The sequence below is a fragment of the Mytilus trossulus genome, chromosome 1 (genome assembly GCF_036588685.1).
Source record: "Mytilus trossulus isolate FHL-02 chromosome 1, PNRI_Mtr1.1.1.hap1, whole genome shotgun sequence".
Taxonomy (NCBI): domain Eukaryota; kingdom Metazoa; phylum Mollusca; class Bivalvia; order Mytilida; family Mytilidae; genus Mytilus; species Mytilus trossulus.
The window spans coordinates 82,860,253-82,878,105 of record NC_086373.1 but is presented as its reverse complement, the minus strand read 5'-3'; the positions used below and the strand labels follow the sequence as shown (position 1 = coordinate 82,878,105).

General features: G+C 32.5%; 2 protein-coding genes across 2 annotated transcripts; both read left to right on the top strand.

The window, feature by feature from the left end:
• The first annotated feature begins 585 nt into the window (after positions 1-585).
• On the top strand, positions 586-4,919 carry LOC134687356 (toll-like receptor 2 type-1). Its single transcript, XM_063547595.1, has 2 exons — positions 586-767; positions 2,113-4,919. The coding sequence occupies exon 2, from the start codon at positions 2,877-2,879 to the stop codon at positions 4,521-4,523; it is 1,647 nt and encodes a 548-aa protein (XP_063403665.1). The 5' UTR covers positions 586-767; positions 2,113-2,876; the 3' UTR covers positions 4,524-4,919.
• A 4,881-nt stretch (positions 4,920-9,800) lies between these two features.
• On the top strand, positions 9,801-14,659 carry LOC134710530 (toll-like receptor 3). The gene is made up of 2 exons (XM_063570904.1): positions 9,801-9,897; positions 11,967-14,659. The coding sequence occupies exon 2, from the start codon at positions 11,996-11,998 to the stop codon at positions 14,366-14,368; it is 2,373 nt and encodes a 790-aa protein (XP_063426974.1). The 5' UTR covers positions 9,801-9,897; positions 11,967-11,995; the 3' UTR covers positions 14,369-14,659.
• Positions 14,660-17,853: the final 3,194 nt, after the last annotated feature.

Below are 17,853 nucleotides of genomic sequence, written 5' to 3'. Positions count from 1 at the left end.
AATATTGTATATGATCAGGAAGTAAATAAACATTTCAAAGGGAAGTCTTTGGGTGCAATCAACAGTTTTTTTCTATGACGTCATGTTTTGAGGGACCATGCATATGTGACCCTTACTGGTGGACTGATTAATAAAGATAATTGTATAAAACTAGATATCACTGGAATCAGAATGTTCTCTAGTTTATAATGAAATAGAAATAATGTGTACTTTAATATATTATAAAAATTTCATCCAAGGAACATGGGGGAAAATAGGTATAATGTTAACCTAAAAAACTTGAAATCAGGTCAAGTGCACACCCATGAAGACATGATCCATGCACATTTTTCATAATCAAAACTGTATGAATTTTGTAGGTTTTTACCTGGCCTTTCAAAAAAAACTTGTTTCAGGGTACGGTTTCCTGCTCCGAAAAGAGCTACAGTGGCTGCAAATAAGTTTTCAATTTTCACTGCTAAAAAAACAGACTGTTTACAGTGTTGTCTACCCTCGAAACATGTTTATTTAATATAAATTTTAAAATTATTTCAATCATTCAACCTGTTTTAATTGAAAGCTAATTAACTAATTTTTACAATCAAATACAAAAAACATGATACTTTTTCACCAAGTAAGTAGATAAACAGGGGTTTTCCTCCATGGTTATTTTTAGACGGGGAATAACCCCTAGTTTTTAGTACGAAACTGTTTATAGCACCCTTTGTATCGATATAAATATTAGGCCAAGTCCGTAGTATTTATTAGAATATCAGTATCTCATTTAGGTAAGACATAAAATATTTTACATCAAATTTGAGAATTTAATACAAGAGACTGGCAAATAAATTCAATAGCAATACATTCGTTTGAAACATCAATCGGCTCTCCCATTCATTTTCAAGTAACCGCCTCGTTATTCTCGTGATGTTATGTACTCCACGATTAAGGGGAGTCCTTTTAAATTGGCATTTGCTTCTCCAGTAAGCACGCAGCAGTTAGGAATAAGAGCAAAGACTGGTCGACTCGGAATAAAACTACAGGATATAGTAACATGTCTTCCTGATGTATGTTATTTGGTGAACTTGTACTAAAAAATCCGGCTTAGCGTGTCGGTCTGTCACAAAACAGGTTTAATATTCATATTACATTAATATGTTCTCATCCATTATATACATTTGAGAGGTTTAGCTAGCTATAAAACCAGGTCTTATCCACAATTTTCTACATAAAAATGTCTATACCAAGTCAGGAATATGATAGTTGTCATCCATTCGTTTGACGTGTTTGAGTTTTTGATTATCACATTAAATTTTGACTTTCCTATTTTTGAATTTTCATCGGAGTTCAGTATTTTTTATAATACATCATCATTATCATTAAATTTTAAACTGCTTTTCCATGCAAAGACGTAGACATTATTACTAGTACCCCTGTTTTATTTATTTTTTCTGATATATATTTTTTTTTAAATAATAACTAAGTACTATTAAAACAAATATTATTCAACCAAGAAAGTTAAAACTTTGCCATTGATGTATTACAAATCAAATGGACGGTAGGTAGTGTTGCTATGGCTGATATTTTGTTCTTGATAAACAACTGTGATGTCATATTATATTGAAAACAAAATGAACTTTTGATAGGGTATTACAAGTATTATTTAAATATTTTCAGGTGAATTTGGAAAAACATAGGATTTATTCGTACTTAGCCATTGTGAATGAAATATTGATATTTCGCATAATTGCCTATCTCTTGTGTAATACCGGTATTTATCTTTAATAATATAGAAAACTTTATAAGAAGTTGACACCAATTAAAAATTAACAGTAGAGTGATTTTTCTGTAAAAAACGGAAGCCTTTCATCTAAGATTGGTTTTTTTTTTCGTTAAACAATCTTTTTATCATTATACCAATAATGTTGTGACAAGGAATGGCATGACATAGTCTATTAACTATCAAATTACAGAAGTCAATTATTAGGGTCCTAGTACTGGACGTCTGCTTGAAAAAAGTATCAAAAGAACAACAGTAAAAATACTATTAAAAAGGAAAATAGCCCGTCCAAAACTTTGTTATTTAATGTCTCAGAACAGGCTGTTCTAAATATTTTTTATTTTCGTTTCCAGATTAAACCAGATAACCACTGACAGTAAAAATGATCCTTTTTTGGTGTTATTCTTTGCTTTTGATATCAGATGTGATAGCCATCAATTTTACGACTTGTTATTCGGAAAATCAAAAAAATATATGCTCCTGCGATCATAATCAGACGAGTTGTTCAAATCATGGTGACAAACTTGATTTTATTCCAAAGGTTCCGAATAATATCGAAATGCTGATATTTACGAACAATAACCTGAATCAAGTGACTGAAATCACTTTTCTTAATATGACTAGGAGTAAGATGGCACATCTTAGTCTGGTTGGGAATGCTATACGGTACATATCGAAGCATACATTTAGAGAATTTACCGCTCTTACTTTTCTGGATCTAAGTTATAATGTAATTCCAGTAAATGTAGAAATTGCCTTCAGTAATTTGCAGTTTAGAACGAATGATTCATTGATATGAAATCATATGAACATTACAGAAACCAACACAAATGAACTGTTTCGTTATCTTGATACAAACGGAATCGAAACACTTTCTTTAGCCTACAACAATTTAGAGGACATTGACAGTTGCGACTGGATGAAATTTCAATCTTTGAAAATTCTAAATATAACCGGTAATAAATTGAAGAATATGACATTCAAATGACATACGAAGATTGAAATCATACACGCAGACTCCAACAACTTAGTGTCTTTTCCAAATTTTTGTCTGGATAACGACAATTCAACTAATTACTGGCATGATAAATTCAAAACAGCTGTTCCAAGTTTAAGAATGTTTTCTGCTTTCAGTAACAGAATAAGAGAAATGCCTTCAACTGCATTGAGATGTACGAACGAATTACGGGAACTAGTTATTACAAAGAATTCATTCCATGAGATTGATCTTCAAACTTTTTATAAATTACAAACTCTGAAGATGTCTAGTATGTTCAGATATTACCATGGAATCAAACCCCATTCACATTCAGAACTTTTTACGGCCTCTATCAAACATCTGATGTTGCAGAATATATCGTTTGGAATGTTTCCCACAAATCTTGGAATGTTTGAAGGACTTCATCATCTTAAAAGTCTTAACCTGTCATATTCCAATCTTCCGTTTAGCCCTATAGCGTCCAAAATAGTGTTCAAATCGTTGTCAAATTTGACAAAATTAACATTACAGTTTGTAGGATGGAAGAGTATGCCTCATAATATATTCCATTTGCTTCCAAACTTTAAAGCTCTAGATTTAAGCAATAACGAAATAACCTATTTAAGTTGGAGTCGCTTTAGATATTTAAAATATCTGGAACAAATTGACTTTAGTAACAATAGAGTTTTAATATCTGGTAAATTATCAGTCCCGACCTCGATTTTAAGTTTGAAATATTTAGATATCTCAAACAATACCTATTACTGTACTTGTGAAATTTTCTCATTTTTCAAAGAATTGTCATTTAAAAATTTGACGATCAAACATTATCCAGAAGCATATATCTGTACAAGTCCGAAAAGCATGGCTGGCAAGTCGGTCGCCGATGTTGAATGCAAGCAACATTTGAAAACTATAGTTTATACAATTTTAATTACGGTTTTATTCGGGTGTGCGTTTGCCATTATTGCATATAAGTCCAGATATCGCATTCGATATTTGATTCATATTTCAAGATCACGACATTCTTGGAAAGTTAGAAAAAAGACTACACAACCATTTCTATTTGATGGATTTGTAGTTTATAGCGAACCAGATAAGACCTGGTTGTATGATAATTTTTTACCATTTCTAGAAACACAGCATGGATATAAATTATGTATTCATGATAGGGATTTTCAATATGGAAGACTTATTGTAGACAATATTGTAGAAAATATGAAGAACAGTAGAAAAATAGTGCTTATTCTTTCAGAGAGTTTTGCAGAGAGTAAATGGTGCCAATTTGAAGTTCTCTTGGCCCACGAAAGATTTTTGGAACATGGTCCAGATTCTTTAATTAGTATTAAACTAGAAGAAATTACTGCATTTAGAATGACAAACACATTAGAAACGCTGATCAAATTTGCAACGCATGCGGTTTGGTCAAATCAAAATAAGGAAGAATTTTCTGTGCGAATACTAGATTGCTTTCAAGTAAAAACGGATAATATTGATAAATATAAGACAAACAGGAACAAACATCGATACTCACATAGTCATGCGCAGAAAATGAAAGTGGAAAAGGATAGAAATAAAATATTCAGTGATAAATTCGAACATCTGTTCAATGAAATGTGTAGCCGTGTCGATCTTATGAGCGAAAATCTTTGTAAACGTATGGACTCCCTCGAAAAGACAGTAAAAAGTGATATTACCTTCCTTAAAAACAAAGTAGACAAATTAGAAACAAATCTCACTTCACTGCAAGATTCTATTATAGACTCTCAAAGTACTGCTAAATAATATAATTAATGTAACTTTGATAGTTTTATATTAGAACAAAACTAACAGCTCAAGAGGTATTGTCCGTAAAAAGGCAAATGTTTAACGGACTTGATTACATTTAGTTGGGACTATTTAGCTTCGCCCCAGACCAATACAGCAAGCTTCGCCAAAGGCCAATACAGCAAGCTTCGTCACAGGTCAATGCAGCAAGCTACGGACCAATAATAAGGCCAGAACATAAATAATAATGATATCATAGCATTTTCATATTCCATAAAGGAATTTATCACATCGCAGATTGTTAAATAAAGGGATGGCAACGAGTACTCGAGTATTCGGGTACTCGATCGGAAGGCCGAGTACTCGAGTCCAGTTTTAGTACTCGGATACTGGTTTGCCTGTTATACATCTTGAGACATTTCTCTTCACATTTTCACTCACTTTAGTTCCGTTGAAATATCCCCTTTTAATACTAAATAAAATCAGTTAAAAACAAAAATATGTTTATCCTGATGCTACTATTTTTTATAGTATTTCAGCAACGTCCTTTCCTTCCGAGGGAATGTTTTCATTTGCATTACTTGTAACAAAAAAAAAGAAAGTCAAACAGTCTTTCGTCTGAAATTGTTCACCAGATCATATTTCTAAACAAGAATAAAACCAAAGTGACCTGTTGTGAACCCTATGCAGCTGATTAGATGTACATTGTTGGAAAATATAAAATTTATTTGTATGAGCTTTAGAAACAGGACGAAAAGCGAGGCTCCGTCGAGATTTTCTCCTGTTTCGTAGCGAGTACAAATATGTTTTATACTTTGAATAATTAACTCATCACAAGCCGTAAAAAATTACCATTGTTTGTTAATCAGACTTCTATGTAAACGTGATTGGTATGATATGTACATTTGAATTAATATACTCTGCATTTGAAACTTAACTATTATTGTTTAATTTTTACAATTTAAAGATAGGAGAAAGTACGAGAGTGACATTCAAACATTCAAAAGTCGAAAATAAACGGACAACGTCATGAATGTCACTCTCGTACTTTCTCCTATCTTTAAATTGTAAAAATTAAACAATAATAGTTAAGTTTCAAATACAGAGTAAATTAATTCAAATTTACATCTCATACCAATCATGTTTCTATAGAAGTCTGATTTACAAACTATGCTAAATTTTTACGGCTTGTGATGATTTAATTGTTAATCCATGAAGGTGTCGATCCTTGTCCATACACCGTTTTATCCTGAAATCAGCCATCTATTGTCCAATTAACAGGTATACAAATGAATATTTGCTTTATTTGTACATGTACCAATAAAGTCACCTGTCACCCCGCTTCCATGTTGAGCACGGGGAAATTTGAAATTTTCTTTTCGCAAACCAGTTCATTTTTGGGGTCCTCTGTTCAGTATGTTTAAATAAACATATATTCCCATTGTTTAGCACTTTATTCGTTGGTTTAAAATACAGGCAATCCTTAGATGTTTTTTTTTAACTATTTTGACTTAAGTGGAATAAAATTAACGGTACCTATTTTCTTGCACCAGATTCGCATTTCGACAATACATGTCTCTTCAGTGATGCTGCAACCTTAACAACATCTTCTGGACTCTAAAAGCTGGTTTATAAAAATTGTGGAACTTATTGACAAGTTTGAACTATCATTCCCTAATAATATATTATTCAAATCTAATTGCAACAATAAATAGAGAAAACTGGTCTAGAAGGCTATTAAAAAGTAAAATCACAAAAAAATCCGAACTCCGGGAAAATACAAATAGGAAGTCCTTAATCAAATGGCAAAATCAAAAGCCCAAACACACCAAACGAATGGAAAACAACTGTTATATTTCTGACTTGGTACAGGCATTTTCTTATGCTGAAATGGTGGATTAAACCTGTTTTATAGCTAGCCAAACCTCTCACTTGTATGACATGCGCATTAAATTCTATTATATTGTCAACGATGTGTAAACAAAACAAACAGAAATAATGTCTTTCTTTGTTGTGATGTTACACTATTGTTTCAGATAAGGATGAAGGTTGGTTCCTTTTAAAACGTTTAAACCCACTGCATTTGCTTGCACCTGTCATAAGTCAGGTATCTGATGTTCAGTAATGGTCGTTTGTTGATGTGGTTCATACGTGTTTCTCGTTTTTTTATATAGATTACATCGCTGGGTTTCCCGTTTGAATGGTTATACACTAGTAATTTTTCTGCTCCTTTTTAGCTTGCTGTTCGGTGTGGGCCAATGCTCCTCGTTGAAGACCGTACTTTGACCTATTATGGTTTACTTTAACAAATCGTGACTTGGATGGAGAGTTGTCCCATTTGCAATCATACAACATTTTCTTATATCTATAATTGGTAAAAATGTCAAAAATAGCGGTTTGACAGTCAACATTATGTTATAATCATAATCACTATAAAAACAAGCGAATATGTAACAAAGAAGCGCTAAAAGACACAAAGCGCATTATCAAAGAAAATAATACACACATTTAACACCACAACGGGATGTAAAAATGCAGAGCCGCGTCAAATGTTTCCATGAAACAATAAAAGGCAAATAGACGACAAAGCACATTAGCAAAAAGAAAAGAAAAAAATACAAGACAAGACTATGAAAATTATAATAGAACAATAAACAATGACAAGATGTATAAGTACCGAGCCACGCCTAATAAATATTATCAAAACAGAATAAAAAGTAAAAGTAATATTCATAAAAACCAATAAAAGAGACGTTAGAATACGATGATCAACAACGTCAGTGCCCAAAACCTTTAATTCAAGACCATCGTGTATTATTTTGAAGTTGATACGGAATATTTATCAACAAGGTGTTGGAACCTTCAGATGAACTTTGTTTAGAAAAATTACGAGACTTTATTTGACTTTCTACTCAGACAATAGTGACTTTTTACCAAATCTGAATCAGTCATCATCGTATAACACGCACTCTTCAATAAGGCAAGAGCAAAATTCAGTAGTTTCACCATAAGTCCAATTTGTCAACCCGAACATGAAGATCGTCAAATGTAAACCCTTGGAGAAAATTAGGTCTCAGTTCATCGACAAATTGAAATAATATCTTTTAAAAGAACATTTATATTAGTGAACTATTTCATGAGAGTAACATCTTGCTACATTTATTTTCGATCTATGAGTTTGACTGTCCCTGTGATATCTTTCGCCCCTCTTTTATTTAATTTCACAAACTAGCATCTGTGGTAAAACGTATAGATTCGATATTTTGTTTCTGATGACGTGACTATTTTTTATTGATAATCATGAGGAATTTGCACTTTTACGTTTTTCAATAGCATAATTGACATACAGGAAGTAGACTGGTAGTATCATAAATGAGTTCCTCAATCATTTCAATAACGCTCTATACACTCATAACTAAAACACTTTATGTTTGTTTTTAAACTAAATTGTTCGTTCACTTCTGACAAATCCTCACATGACACGTGACAACTTTGGTTATGTATTGATGTGTTGTATTAGCCTACTTATTGCATAGTCGTAAATATACTGTAAGACAAAATACGAAACCGAGAATCTTCTGATAATGCTTTGTCATTTGTTTCCCCAATTTAACAAAAAATGTTCTAAAGGTCCTGATATTGGCGAATCCAGAACTTTTCCTAAAGGGGACCCACTGACTGACCTAAGGGGGTGGGGGCTCCAGTCATGCCTCAGTGATTCCCTTCATAATCAACAATTTTTTCCGACGAAAGGGGGGACAGCCCCCCCCCCCCCTGGATCCCCCTATGGTCAAAATAACTTAATAAGCTTAGGTCGCTCATGAGATCAGTTTCGAGTTTGTCCTTCACCCGAAAACTCGTCAATTATACGCGCATTCATGGCGTCATATACCAGATAGAGGGAATCTCCTGTATCTCTGCACTTTTAACGTTCATCAAGAGTCTTGGTGATCGTCATTGTGCAGGATGAACTAGAAATATTTTTTTTCTCTGGTGTGACGATGCCCCTAAACGCACGAATGATGTTCACTAAATCCACAGTTTTTGACAGAAATGCATCGACCTCGAAAGTTGTCTTTTGTTTCCAAATCCTGAAATACTTTGCATGTATTCATTCATTTTCTTGGTTTGGAGAAAAAATGTATGTTCGTAGATACTTTATTTCGTTGCAATGCAAAACTTTAAGATTTCTTTTGAATTATTATTTATTTGCTATAAGAATAATTCACAGAGTTTTTCTTCTATGATGTAAACATGACTGTTGGAGGATAAGTGGAAAATGGTATGCGTTAGATTTTTTAAGGGGTTATTCCATACTTACATCAACACTGTCCGAATTCTTCATATTTTTCCTATCATAATTTTAATCGTTTCAACTGGGTAAAGAATTTTTGAAAGAAACAATATATAAACTACTTTTTAACTGTAGTTTAATACCGTCTTACAGGTTATAGTCTAGGTATAAAAAGCTAGAACTTTGCTGGTTTGTCAGGTCCTCTATCGCGAAAAACGAATAAAATTGAAAATGGAAATGGGGAATATGTCAAAGAGACAACAACCCGACCATATAAAAAACAACAGCAGAAGGTCACCTACAGGTCTTCAATGTAGCGAGAAATTCCCGCACCCGGAGGCGTCCTTCAGCTGGCCCCTTAAAAAATATATACTAGTTCAGTGATAATGTTTTGCAAAAAACGGCATATCAATCCGTTTTTTTCCCTCTTGAATTTCGGTTTCTTAAATTTTAGAAAAACATCGGAACATAAGATGGTGATTTGGTTCTGTATTTCGTTCGTTAAAAAGAAAATTTGCATAATGGTTGCTACATTAGTAATTCTAATATTATAAAAAAAAAAAAAACATCTTACACGAATTCGTTTACCATTTCTATGTTTAGTGAGAGAGCTAGCTTTGTGTTTACTTGCATTTATTTTAGTCGCAGAGTCTTTTTTTTTCACTATCATTATTTGTTCGATTTCTTCTTTTTTTTTAGGTGGGAGGGGATTTTTTTTAATTTTATTATTTAAATCCAAATTTTATGCGGATAAACGTTTTAATCATGGACGGCCAACGCGTTGGTAAAAGCTGTTTTAAATTTAAATTTTTAAAAGCAGATCTACAATGTATTTAGAATATTCAAGTCTCTTTGGTAGGATTACAAAGAATAAGTAAAGTTAGAAAATATTTAACAATGTGCGACAATGTGTGTAAACAAGTAAAACCGACTCTTTTGTCCAGGTAAATCAAACTTTTATTGATCAAGATTTGAAAATGATTTAACTATTTGTTTATAATCAGGAAGTAAAACACATACCTACGGGAAGTATTTGTATCGATATAAATATTAGGCCAAATCCGCAGTATTCATATGATAACCAGTATAACATTTTAGGTAAGGCATAAAATATTTTACATCAAATTATTAGAAAATATAATGCAAGAGACTGGCAAATCAATTAATAACAATACATTCTTTTCAAATATCAATCGGCTCTCCCATACATTTTCAAGTAATAAAATTAACGGTACCAATTTTCTTGCACCAGATGCGCATTTCGACAATACATGTCTCTTCAGTGATGCTCGTGGCTAAAATATTTGTAATCCAAAGCTTATATAAAAGATAAAAAGCTATAATCCAAAAGGTCCAAAAAGTATAGCCAAATCCGTGAAAGAAATCAGAGCTTTGCATGAGGGAGATACATTCCTTAATTTATAATAATTTCTAATATTTTGTAACAGCAAATTTTAATAACACAAAAAAAACCGTATTTTTATGCCAGTACCGAAGTACTGGCTACTGGGCTGGTGATACCCTCGAGGACTAATAGTCCACCAACAGAGGCATCGACCCAGTGGTAGAAATAAAATTAACGGTACCAATTTTCGTGCACCAGATGCGCATTTCGACAATACATGTCCCTTCAGTGATGCTCGTGGCCAAAATATTTGTAATCCAAAGCTTATATAAAAGATGAAGAGCTATAATTTAAAAGGTCCAAAAAGTATAGCCAAATCCATGAAAGGAATCAGAGCTTTGCATGAGGGAGATACATTCCTTAATTTATGATAATTTCTAATATTTTGTAACAGCAAATTTTAATAACACAAAAAATTCGTATTTTCTAAGCTAGTACCGAAGTACTGGCTACTAGGCTGGTGTTACCCGCGGGGACTTATAGTCCACCAGCAGAGGCAGCGCGTCGTTGGTCTCGATATGACATGCACTACTCGAGCGCACTTAGTCGCTTTAATATTTGTATTTTCTGTCCCACTAAACACGGAGTAGTTAGGATAAACAACAAAGACTGGTCTACTCAGAATACAACTACAGGATAGAGTAACATGTCTTCCTGTGGTATGTTAATCTGGTAAAAACTTTTACTGAAAAAAATCCGGCTTAGCGTGTCGGTCTGTCACAAAACCGGTTTAAGGTTCATATGACATTAACGTGTTCTCATCCTATATATACATTTGAGAGGTTTAGCTAGCTATAGAACCAGGTTTTATCCACCATTTTTTACCAAAAAAAATGTCTGTTCCAAGTCAGGAATATGACAGTTGTTATCTATTCGTTTGACGTTTAAGTTTTTGATTTTGCCATTAAATTTTGATTTGGTACTTTCTTTTTTGAATTTTCCTCCGAGTTCAGTATTTTCCAATACATCTTCATTACCATTAGTTTTTAAACTACCTTTCCATGCAAAGACGTATTAATAGTACCTTTGTTTTAATTATTTTTTTCTGATATATATATATATATAAAAAACATTACTTAGTTCTATTAAAACTAAGATTATACAACCAAGTTAACACTTTGCCATAGATGTATTCAAATCAAATGGACGACGGTTGGTAGTGTTGCTTTGGCTGATATTTCAGATTTGTTTTTTTTTACATAAATAACTGTGATATTATATTATATTGAAAACAAAATGAATTTTTGATAGGGTATTACAAGTATTATTTAAATAATTTCAGGTAAATTTGGGAAAAATAGGATTTAATTTGTGAATGAAATATTGAGATTTCGCATTTTTGCCTATTTCTTGTGTAATATTTATCTGCAATAATTGATTAAAACTTTTAATAATGCAGAAAACTTTATTAGAAGTTGAAACCAATTTAGAAAAAAAACAGTGATTTTTCTGTGAATAACTGAAGCCTTTTATCTAAGATTGTTTTTTTTTTCGTTAAACAATCTTATTATTATTTCTATTATTATCATTATACCAATAATATTGTGACAAGGAATGATATAACATAGTCTATTAACTATCTGATAACAGAAGTCCATTTGATTATTAGGGTCCTAGTACTGGACTTCTGCTTGAAAAAAAAGTATCGAAAGAACAACAATAAAATGACTATTAAAAAGGAAAATAGCTCGTCCAAAACTTTGTTCATTAATGCGAGTCTCAGAACAGGCTGTTCTAAATATTTTTTTATTTTCGTTTTCAGATTAAACCAGACATCCACTGAATGTAAAAATGATCCTATTTTGGTGTTGTTTTTTGTTTCTGATATCAGATGTGATAGCCATCAATTTTACGACTTGTTATTCGGAAAATCAAAAAATTATATGCTCCTGCGATCATAATCAGATGAGTTGTTCAAATCATGGTGACAAACTTGATTTTATTCCAAAGGTTTCGAATAATATCGAAATACTGATATTTACGAAAAATAGCCTGAATCAAGTGACTGAAACTACTTTTCGAAATTTGACTAGGAGTACGATGTCATATCTTAGTCTGGCTGGGAATGGTATACGGTACATCTCGAAGCATACATTTAGAGAATTTACCTCTCTTACTTTTCTGGATCTAAGTTATAATGTTATTCCAGTTAATGTGGAAATTGCCTTCAGTAATTTGCATTTTAGAGCGAATGGTTCATTAATATTAAATCACATGAACATTACAGAAACCAACATAAATGAACTGTTTCGTTATCTTGATACAAACGGAATCGAAACACTTTCTTTAGCCTACAACAATTTAGAGGACATCGACAGTTGTGACTGGATGAATTTTCAATCTTTGAAAATTCTAAATATAACCGGGAATAAATTGAAGAATATGACCTTCAAATGTCATACGGAGATCGAAATCCTACACGCAGACTTCAACAACTTAGTGTCTTTTCCAAATTTTTGTCTGGATAACAACAATTCAACTAATCACTGGAAATTCGAGACATCTGTTCCAAGTTTAAGAGTGTTTTCTGCTACCAGTAACATAATAGGGGAAATGCCTTCAAATGTTTTAAGATGTACGGACGGTTTACGTGAATTATGTCTTACAGAGAACTCATTTCATGAGATCAATCTCCAATTTTTTTATAAATTACATACTCTGAAGCTCTCTAGTATATTCAGATATTACCATGGTATCAAACCCCATTCACATTCAAAAATTTTAACGGCCTCTATCGAACATCTGATGTTGCAGAATCTATCGTTTGGAATGTTTCCCACGGATCTAGGAATGTTTGAAGGACTTCATCATCTAAAAAGTCTTGACCTGTCATATTCCAATCTTCCGTTTAGTCCAATGGCATCAAAAATAGTGTTCAGATCGTTGTCAAATTTGACTAAGTTGACATTACAGTTTGTAGGTTGGAAGAGTATGCCTTATAATATATTTCACTTGCTTCCAAACTTAAAAACTCTAGATCTTAGCAATAACGAAATAGCCTATTTAAGTTGGAGTCGATTTAGATATTTAAAATATCTCGAAGAAATTGACTTAAGTAACAATAGAATTTTTCTATCTGGTAAATTATCAGTTCCGTCCTCGATTTTAAGTTTGATATCTTTAGATATGTCCAACAATACCTATTACTGTACATGTGAAATTCTCTCATTTTTCGAAGAATTGTCATTAAATAATGTGACGATCAAACATTATCCGGAAGCATATATCTGTACAAGTCCGAGAAGTATGGCTGAAAAGACGGTCACCGATGTTGAATGCAAGCAACATTTGGAAACTATAGTCTATACAATTTTGATAACTGTTCTATTCGTAAGTGTTTTTGCCATTTTTGCATATAAATCCAGATATCGCATTCGATATTTCATTCATATTTCGAGATCACGACATTCTTGGAAAATTCGAAAAAAGACTGCACAACCACTTTTATTTGATGGTTTTGTAATCTATAGCGAACCAGATAAGAACTGGTTGTATGATAATTTTTTACCATTTCTTGAAAAACAACATGGATATAAATTATGTATTCATGATAGAGACTTTCAATATGGAAGACTTATTGTAGACAATATTGTAGAAAATATGAAGAACAGTAGAAAAATAGTGCTTATCCTTTCAGAGAGTTTTGCAGAGAGTAAATGGTGCCAATTTGAAGTTCTCTTGGCCCACGAAAGGTTTTTAGAACATGGTCCAGACTCTTTAATTAGTATTAAACTAGAGGAAATTACTACATTCAGAATGACAAACACATTAGAAACGCTGATCAAATTTGCAACGCATGCTGTTTGGTCAGAGCAAAACAAGGAAGAATTTTCTGTGCGAATACTAGATTGTTTTCAAGTAAAAACGGATAATAGTGATAGAAATAATTCAAATAGGAGCAAACATCGATACTCACATAGTCATGCGCAGAAAGTGAACGTGGAAGAGGATAGAAATCAAATATTCAGTGATAAATTCGAACATCTGTTTAATGAAATGTGTAGCCGTGTCGATCTTATGAGCGAAACGCTTTGTAAACGTATGGACTCCCTCGAAAAGACAGTAAAAAGTGATATTACCTTCCTGAAAAACAAAGTAGACAAATTAGAAACAAATTTCACTTCACTGCAAGATGCTATCATAGATTCTCAAAGTACTTCTTAATAATGTAATTAATGTAATGTTGATAGTTTTATATTAGGACAAAACAAACAACTCAAGAGGTATTGTCCGTAAAATAACCAGTGTTTAACGGACTTGGTTACATTAAGTTGGGACTATTTAGTTTCACTAATGGCCAATAATAAGGCCAGAATAGAAATAATAATGATATCATAGTATTTTCATATTTCATAATGGAATTTATCACATCGCAGATTGTTAAATAGTATTTTGATGTATATGTAAACGACTAATAGGTGTGACATATGTGTAATTGTTCAAAATTATCCGAATAATTGTATACACGTAGTATCTCAGTCAATTTAAATGTTTGTCATGGTTTTTTAGTTCTTTGATTGAGAATTGATTACAAAATTTTGACCTAACCAAATTTTGTATGAAGCGCAGAAACTCTTCATACTTAATAAACTCATCATAGATACCAGGACTAAATTTAGTATATACGCCAGACGCGCGTTTCGTCTACAAAAGACTCATCAGTGACGCTCGAATCCAAAAATTTCAAAAAGGCCAAATAAAAAAGTATGTACATGATCAACTCTTTTACAACCCTTCAAATACAATTTATTCTACAAACAAGAAACAAAGAGCTATATAATGCATTATGGTCGTTTTTATCTGCATTGTTTTAACATTATCACAGATAACTTATGTAGTCATAGCTGTTAACTATTGTATATTGAAATAACATATGATATTGAGATGTTTTGCTCAGCTCATAAAGATTACAGATTCAGATGTTTCAAATATGTAAAAGAGGGACAAAAGACACCAGAGGGACAATCAAACTCATAAATTGAAAACTAAACTGACAACGCCATGGCTAACAAAGAAAAAGACAAACAGACACAAAATATAGAAAACTAAAGAATAAGCAACACGAACCCTACCAAAAACTAAGGGTGATCTCAGGTGCCCTGGAAGGATAAGCAGATGCTGCTGTGGTATCCGTCGTGTTGCTTATGTGATAACAAATCCGGTAAATACTCAATTGTAATTATTTTGTACAAATAACAAGTGTATCAATTTATTGATAGACGGGTGTCTCAAAATGTATTTTTTTATATATACATATATGTATATCTATTGTGTCAAATAGTATAGTATAGTGTCGTCATGTCTTTTTTGTTAAATTATGTGTAAATAACGAACAAACATACAGTTTCAAAATGTAAATCTTTATGTTACTACAGAAGTAAAATTCAAACGTACAAACTTAAAATTAAAATTATATTTATACAATTATTATAAAATTGTGAATGGAAAGGGAATATGTCAAAGAGGCAACTACTCGACAGAAGAACAGACAAGATGGGAGTTCAAAAAAATGCATTAGCTTTGCAAATAAATAAAAAACGTTCTCTTCATTAATGGTCTAACGGGAAAACTCAAGATTATCTACCTTTGGTTTAAAACAATCATAGTTGGAGTAACATTCAGTTAATAATCTGCCATTTATTCAATTAGATTTATAACACTTTTACATGTGTAAATTTTAACTTTCACGAGCCTGTAATTCAGTGGTTGTCGTTTTGAATTTTCCTCGCAGTTCTGTATTTTTGTGATTTTATGTTTTTTTATTGAATCATAATTGTTTTTCGTTCATTTAGTTGTACAAAAATGAGGCCGTTAGTTTTCTCGTTTGAATCGTTTATCATTTGTCATTTCGGGATCTTTCGATCTTTTATGACCCTTTTTATAGCTGACTGTGATGTATGAACTTTGCTCATTGTTCAAGGTCGTACGATTACCTATAGTTTTTAATTTCTGTATTATTAAGTCACTTGTGAAGATTTGTCTCATTGGCAATCATGTCGCTTCTTCTTACTGGTATGTTTCTTAAATTATATTGATAAATAAAAAGTGTGCAGCGAATGAAAATAAGACTGCGTAAGATTATACTTTCAATTAAGATTATTTACGAAACTTTATATAGTAGGCAATAGAAAATATTAAACATCAACATTTCTTCAACAATATCATTGGTGAAGGGTACATAATTCAAATGTTTTAGGTTGCATTTATGTAGAAAATAAAAGCAACACGTGTCCGAAGCACTTTTATGGATTTACCCCCATCAGTAACGCTCAAAGTCGGATATTTGAAAGCCAAGAAAGTAAAATAAAATAAACAATGGATGAGCTATATAACCATAAAGAATCTTTAAATATAGACAATGGTATTCCCATATGAACCCCTTTTACGTCTGAAACTGTACCATTTTTCTTTGAAACTGTGTAATAAAATATTTCCTAGGATGAAAAGTTCCTTTGCACTATTTTTTTCGTCTCAACATCAAACCATAGGGCTGTACGGCATATTTTCAACATTTGATTGCCTCGAACGAGTTAAAACTTATACTTAAACTCTGTATAACATTTCCCTCACTTCAGTCTTCTACAGAAAACATGATAGTTTGAATCGACAAAGATAAAGAATGGAAAGGATTTAATAAGTACTCGGGGAATACTCTAATGAATTTAACATTGAAGCTGTCTGTGTATGTAATAATCCTATATAGTCTTACACTAGAAGACCACGTTTCAGCTAGCATCCCAGTGTGCATATACTGTAGCAGAAAGTAAGACTTACAAATATACCATTAAAACAGTTTACCAAAATCAAAACCTTGTTCAGACAAGTGAAATCATACTATTAAAGTTGATAAACATGACGATTCGTGCACAACAAACATAAATATGCAAGACAGCATAGGAAATGAGGAGCGGTTGTCAAGAGATGCATTTGAAGAATTTTAAAAAATGTCACACTACAGGTTAGTGAAGGAACTGCTAACCCGAATAGTAGAGTCGAAAAGTTATTTTTTTAAGATCACACAAAGAACCCTTGCAACGACTCTTTTATGGTCAGCAGGTGGATTTATTTCTGACCCTATCTGTTTCACTAGTGGCAGTTAAAGTTTGTCGCCTTTCTTGTTCTCATAGATTCATATGATATGAGCTCCATGTTTTGTGAACGTCTTTCTTAACTGTCGTATTAGTCTGACAAATGCATATCGCGCATGGCACTTTAAATGTATTTTAGCGCGAAAATTAACTTACATTAAGCTTAATTATTTCTGTCGTAGTTCCATCTTGTCGCCTTTGTACTTTATAAGATGGCAACACGACGGGATAACGAGGTATTCACGAAGTCGTGTTGCCATCGTAAGACCTTCGGGTAGCTTCGTGATTCATTCGTGTAGACATCGTAATGTCAAAACTGCCCGATGGAAACGATGGAAACACGAATGCAATACGATATTCAAAGATGCATTCCCGGTGACATTACGATGGTGAGGATGGTGATATGAACTCAATACGAACCCTCAACATCGGACGTACCTTCGAGGATTATTTAACATGTAAAAAAATTAAGAACCCTTCCCGATGACAACCACTGAATTACAGGCTCCTGACTTGGCCATAACCGTTTTGTTTTCTATATGTCATATTTTGCCGCATTTG